The sequence below is a fragment of the Triticum dicoccoides genome, chromosome 7A (assembly GCF_002162155.2).
Source record: "Triticum dicoccoides isolate Atlit2015 ecotype Zavitan chromosome 7A, WEW_v2.0, whole genome shotgun sequence".
Taxonomy (NCBI): domain Eukaryota; kingdom Viridiplantae; phylum Streptophyta; class Magnoliopsida; order Poales; family Poaceae; genus Triticum; species Triticum dicoccoides.
Window position 1 is genome coordinate 485,850,018 of NC_041392.1, and position 6,225 is coordinate 485,856,242.

A 6,225-nucleotide genomic window follows, 5' to 3' on the forward strand; every position below is an offset into this window, starting at 1 on the left:
CGGCCCCGAGCGGGCGGAGGAGGGGGATCCTGGCGAGATCCTGACCCCGGCCGACCTCGGCCGCTCGCGCCCCGCCGTGATCGGCCGCGCCCGGCCTCCTCTTCCACGCCCTGCGGCTTGCTCTGCGCGCGCACGCGCCACGCCCGCTGCCGCGCGCTCCCGCCAGCGTGCCGACGTGGACTCGCCGCAGCAGCAGCCGTTCCCGTCCGCCGGCGGCAAGCGGCTGGGGAAGGAGGAGGCCGGCGACGAGGAGGAGAAGGAGGCGGAGGACCCGATTGCTTTTTTGAAGAAAAACTAGGGATCCGATTGCATTTTTAGCCCGTTTATGTGTGGGGTCGGGCAGTCAGATTCGCGTTTAACCCAAGCAAAGCGAGCAGTTTTCACACTTGGTAGTTTTTTGTCACGGATTAATAAAAAAGTGGTAGTTTTCGGGACAAAATCGTAAAGTGGTAGTTTTCTGTCACGTTTCCGCGAATTGTGGTAGTTTTTGATTAAATACTCCAGGTGATTGGATGGAGACAGATCGGAAATGTTGAAATTGATCGATACACTTAACACTGCTGCAGTGCTGAGTACATGAGTATATATGAGATGGATCATGGAACTGACCATCTGAATTTCTCTCTTGTTTGCTTGGCACTGGAAATCGGAAATGTTCAAATTGATCAATATCAATACACTTACATAGTTACATTCCACAGTGATCGACGAACAATTGATTGACGAACACCTTACACCAGAGAAACACAGGAGTATATGAGATGGTGCAATTCACTCATGAGCAAGATCAAATCAAAGTGAAGTAGAGAAAGCACAACCAAGACCAGAAAGGATTCGAAAGCATCGAGCGACCTCGGTCGGTGATGGCACGTAGGTAGCCGTAGCCTAGCGGTGTCTGCGGATCGCGCAGGCGGAGAGGAGGACGAGGAGGATGAAGACGAGGACGGCGAGGAAGGAGGCGACGACGGCGCCGCTGGTGCGCTGGCAGAAGCCGTGGAACTGCATGCAGATGGGCGCCCAGTTGGCGCGCCGGCTCCCCTCGTGCGCCACGTACACGATGGCCGCCGCCGCAGACGCAGCGGCCGTCACCAGCACCACCATCACCGTGTCGCAGACGAGCAGCAGCAGCCTGACGCCGGTCGCCTTTGGCCGGATGATGCCCACGATGGAGAAGGGGAGGGACAGCACCAGGTACCCCGCGGCGACGGCGTTGGCGACCATGAAGAAGGTGAAGGCCGGGAAGTCGTCGAACCTGGCGCGGAACTGGAAGTACTCGGTGAAGACGGAGAGCGTCTCGTCGGAGGTGCCCGTGGAGATGGCGGCCGCGAGCGTGGGCCCGAAGGCCGCCACCCTGAGCAGCAGGTCCACGAAGGCCATGCAGCGCCGGAAGCCCTCGGCGCCGCTGCGCAGGATGAACGGCACGCCGCCGCCGGACTTGCGCTGCTGCTGCTGCTGCACCGGCGCGGGTGCGGCTCCTGGCGGTGGCGCGGCCGTGACCGGTGCCTTGCCGGTGGTGTCGTCCATGTGGATGACGGTGGCCTCGTTGGTGCTGGCCATGCTGGCTGGGACGGCTAGCTGCTCTGCTCAGCTGCCAGGTACTTCCTGCTTGTTTGGAAGATTGAGATGAAGATGAAGATTGCTTGCTGAGTAGAGACCATGGCGCAGTGCAGCATATATGCACACAGGCAGCATGCAGATCAGGTGCAGAGGTAATGGAATAGTTGGAGGAATGATTGATTCAAGAGCTTGATGGTGAAGAAGTTGAGAGGGATGTAGCTTAGTGTGGTTGGGTTTGCAGGAGTGGTTGCTTAGTTTGCTGGAATTTGCTTTGCTTTTCTAACTGCTCTGCATTTCATCGATGCCGGAATAGGAGTACAGGACACGACCGGGAGCAGTTCAACTGAAAAAACGAAGCGTACAGATATCCTCACACCTATTTTAGCAAAAAAGAAGAAGAAGAAGAAGAAGAGGCAAAAGTTCAAACAAGGTGGCGGGCATGGCAAGGATGTACTCCCTACGATTTCCGTCTTCCTAAATCTTCTCAATCGGCTGAGACTTGGTTACGTCTCAGTCCACGTTATATTTATGGGATCATATATTGAGATTCATGCAAAAAAAATAATTCTGATCTTCCTTTTCCTTTCTTACATGGTATGTCGTTTGACTGAGACCTAGTCACACCCTTATTTTTAGTCAGCATATAAAATTTATCTCAAGTCTAATTATAAAGTTTGACTAACTTTATAAGAAAAAAGGTCGACATTCACAATATGAAACCAATAACTTTAGATGCATCATGAAATTAATGTTCATACTACTACATAACTTCAGTATTGTAAATGTTAATATTTTTTAATTTCAAACAAATCTTACACGGAGTAAAAATAAACACAAACGGAGGGTGTACCACAACCGAGTAAACTAACGTGTTCGGATCCCCTCCACTCAAAAAACCCAACCATAATATTGCACAGAAGTGCTTATTTTCTCGAGTCGAGACGACGCAAGAGCCTTGCGCTTCAGTTCATTCAAAAGAAAACAAGTTCCAAGCCTGGGAGATGGCCTAGTAGGAGCCCAGATGCCGGAGCCTGGCTTCCGCTCTAATCCTGGCGAGCAGGGAAGGGCTCTAAGGCCTAGCATGCTCTAAGGTACTCTCGTTGCGCTGCTTCCACGCCATCCAAGATGTAAGCAGAGCACAAAAGCGTTCAGATCTACAGACATTACTGCTTCCAAAACATCCATCCCAATATAGCTGACAATTTGCTCAACACCCAACAAGCAGAGTAAGCAAAAGGAGATGAAAGAAAACATACCCTGTTCAGTGTTCACATCTTCTCCAGAAAGGGAGGTATACATCAGTAATAATTTCGACGAACCAGTGCAGTGCACCGAGCAACTCTTAACTAGTGCCACAACATACCCAAAGGAAGCACAAACGACATTTCATACTGTACACACGGACCCGGTTTTTGTACAAACATTTCATATCGACTTGTATGAGCAAAAACAATCTACCGAGAACTCAACTGCGAATCTGTTGACCAAAACATAAGGCTCTCGCTTTGGAAGCTGAGACGAACTTGGAACATCATGTATGGTGTCGAGCTACTGTTCTATGATCTGCACGATGGAAGGGACAGGCCTCCGCAGAAAGCCGCAATGATCACGTAAAGTAGCAGCACAATGACCGCCGTCAACACCGCTCTGCAACAAACGCACAACAAGAAACATCTTAGAAGCTGCCAAACAGGTTAAACTGACATGTACTCCCTCGTTTCTAAATATAAGACCTTTTAGAGATTTCAATACGGGCTACATACGGATGTATATAGACGTATTTCAGAGTGTAGATTTTCACTCATTTTGCTCTGTATGTAGTCCGCATTGGAATGTCTAAAAAGCCTTATATTTAGGAACAGAGGCAGTAAAAGTCAACAGAAATAAAACTCTGGTGTTATAGACAGCCATTGGTTGGTTACTTGGCTGCACTTGCCAATAGTAGCCACTAATTACAAGATTTCCTAGTCGGAACATGGGTTTCTGCGATTTCAGTCATGACACACCACACTAACTTAAGCCATTAAACTAGAGAGTTAGAGGATGTTTGGATGAGGGGTATTTTTTTTACAAAGTTCTAGAATTTACTTCAAATTATAAAAGCTCCTCTAAAGTTACCCCTTACCCAAACAGTGTAATTTACTCTATCTGTATAATTTAGCCATATGTTCTGTAAGCAAAGCACATACTCCCTCCGTCCGGAAATACTTGTCGCAGAGATGGATGTATCTAGACGTATTTAAGTTCTAGATACATCTATTTTTATCCATTTCTTCGACAAGTATTTCCGGACGAAGGGAGTATCTTGCATTTCTCATAAAACTTGCTTATGTTCAGAAATGACAGTTTCCAGCCAGACTGAATCTGGGGACACGGAAAACTACAACTGGCTGGAATCTGGTTATGCAGATAACAGATCTGGAGGTGCTTTGTGGTATCAACAGGGAGTTGCACACTGTAAAAAAAACTTTTTAGAAAAACTTTCAATGGCCATGCTACTGATCCATAATTGGCTGCTAGTGTACTCAAAAGTTAACAAGAAGAACAAGAAAAAAATACTGAAGATGGAGATGTGTGGCACTTACAGAAGCTTGACATTCTTCATCCAGAGAGCTCTCCGAAGCCTCTTGGATTGCTTGCGGAAGTGAAAACCGCTGTCCTGCATTGTGGAGGTCTTGTCTACAAGAAGCGAGATGCGGTCGCCTCTGTCCAGAATCTTCTCTATGTTGTCAACCATGACGGTGTGTATCTGCACGTTTCGCAAGCATAAGCACTGTATACTCAGCACAGCTAACTAAGAACATACAACAGAAATGTCCCAAATGCAAGCATCTTGTGGTACTCGCCTCGCTGACTTCGCCGCGGAGGCGGTTGAGCGTGTCGGCGCTGGGGTTGCTGGAGAAGAACTCCATTTGCTGGTGCAGCACCCTGGCGAACTCGTCGTTCATGGCATAGGCCAGCGCGGAATGGGCGACCCTGCCGTAGTTCTTCATGAACCTCATCTGGATGTCCTCGAGATAAATGAAGGGAACTCTCCCTGCATCATCATGAACAGACGGCATGGCAAAGTGTTAGCAACAAGCAGAATGATTGCACATAGACTACTACTAGATGCCGGCAAGGCATGACGATGATCTACAATTGGTTGCTTCAGTACACAAAACTGAAAGAACTGTCCATGATGAACCGAAAAATGCAATTATATCCCAACATCTGAGATCAGGTCATGTTTGTGGCGGCACATCCCGCTGAGAGGAGAAGCCGAATCTAACAAGAGCTTCCTGAATTCAGCATAACTGACTAACTAGAGGCTGAGTGGAGGAGGGGTTAGTGGTACTGACGTCCGAAGGTGTCGTTGGCCATGCAGAGGAAGGTGAGGCCGTCGGCGGGGGAGCGGAGGACGTGGAAGATGTAGCGGTCCTGCGCGAAGCAGAGGCGCGCCTCGGCCTCGGAGGGGAGCTTCTCGAGGATGCGGCGGGCGACGGCGCCGGCGTTGCCCGAGACGGCGGCGAACTCGGCCAGCACCACCGTGCCCCGCGCCACGAGCGCGTACACGATCGCCATCCTCCTCCTCCTCGGTCCCGAGGGGCGGGGGCGGGGGTGGGAATCGAAATTGGAACTGGAGTCGGGAAGCGGAGGCGGCCTGAGCTGATCTGATCTGGCCTTGGGTTGGGTCCAGGAAGACGGAGGGAGGGAGGCAGGCGTGTAGTATAACTGATTGGGAATTTGGGAGGAGAGGTGCGATGGATGTGGGGGTTTCGAGCGGCGCCGTGCCGTACTGCCGTCGACTACCGTTTTCTATTTAGTGTATTTTCTCCGCCCAATTTTCTTTCTTTTTTCCTCCCTTCCTCCCACGACTTGCTTTGTACTTTCATGCCGATGCCGTGCTGTTTGCTTGTTAGGGCATCTCGACCCGTAAATTTTCTCCCACATTCGTTCATGGATAGAGAATCGGTCCGTGAACACGGATGCGGAAGGATGACATCAACACTATTTGTATACATCTGGTCTTTCTCATATTTTTTTAAAGTTCGTATGATCAAATAGCCGCATGCAAAAGATACAGACATTCAAATAGCTGCATGCAGCACTAGTTTAAATTTCAAAAAGTTCAGAAAATACATCCCAACATTGTTGTCTCCTTTAACCGCCGATTGATACTCAATCAGATCGTTCTTCAGCTGCTCGTAAGTTGTCGATTCTGGTTCGAAAGTTGGATAGGATCACTCACATTCTCAAATTCCGGAGTTGCCGCAGCATCGTCACCCTCATCCTCGACGATCATGTTGTGCATGATCACACAACATGTCATCACCTCCCACAAAGTTTCCGGATCCCATTGTTTAGTAGGTCCACGAACAACTGCAAAACGGGCCTGCAGACCTCAAAATGCCATCTCGGCATCCTTTCTAGCTGATTATTGTCTTTCGGCAAAGTGAGCCTTTTTCATGTCCAATTGAGTTTGAGATGGTGCTGGCAAAGGTAGCTCATGGAGGATAGATACCATTAATCAAATAGTAGCCCATGTTGTGCTCATGTCCATTGACAGTATAGTGGCAAGGAGGAATTTTTCCTCCAGTTAGCCTCGCAAACAACGACGATCGTTGCAGCACATTGATGTCATTGTAAGACCTGGACATGCCAAAGAAAGCGTGTCGAATCCAAAGA

At 49.3% G+C, this 6,225-nt stretch overlaps 2 protein-coding genes across 2 annotated transcripts; both read right to left on the reverse strand.

Annotated features, from left to right (window-relative positions):
- Nucleotides 1–640: 640 nt before the first annotated feature.
- On the reverse strand, nt 641–1,557 carry LOC119333559 (casparian strip membrane protein 2-like). The gene has a single exon (XM_037606416.1). The coding sequence runs from the start codon at nt 1,555–1,557 to the stop codon at nt 886–888; it is 672 nt and encodes a 223-aa protein (XP_037462313.1). The 3' UTR covers nt 641–885.
- A 1,227-nt stretch (nt 1,558–2,784) lies between these two features.
- LOC119330893 (vesicle-associated membrane protein 714-like) lies at nt 2,785–5,313 on the reverse strand. Its single transcript, XM_037604022.1, has 4 exons — nt 4,899–5,313; nt 4,404–4,594; nt 4,143–4,306; nt 2,785–3,204 (listed from the first exon to the last, which is right to left on the reverse strand). Exons 1-4 carry the CDS (start codon nt 5,119–5,121, stop codon nt 3,114–3,116), a joined length of 669 nt encoding a protein of 222 aa, XP_037459919.1. The 5' UTR covers nt 5,122–5,313; the 3' UTR covers nt 2,785–3,113.
- Between the last annotated feature and the right edge of the window lie 912 nt (nt 5,314–6,225).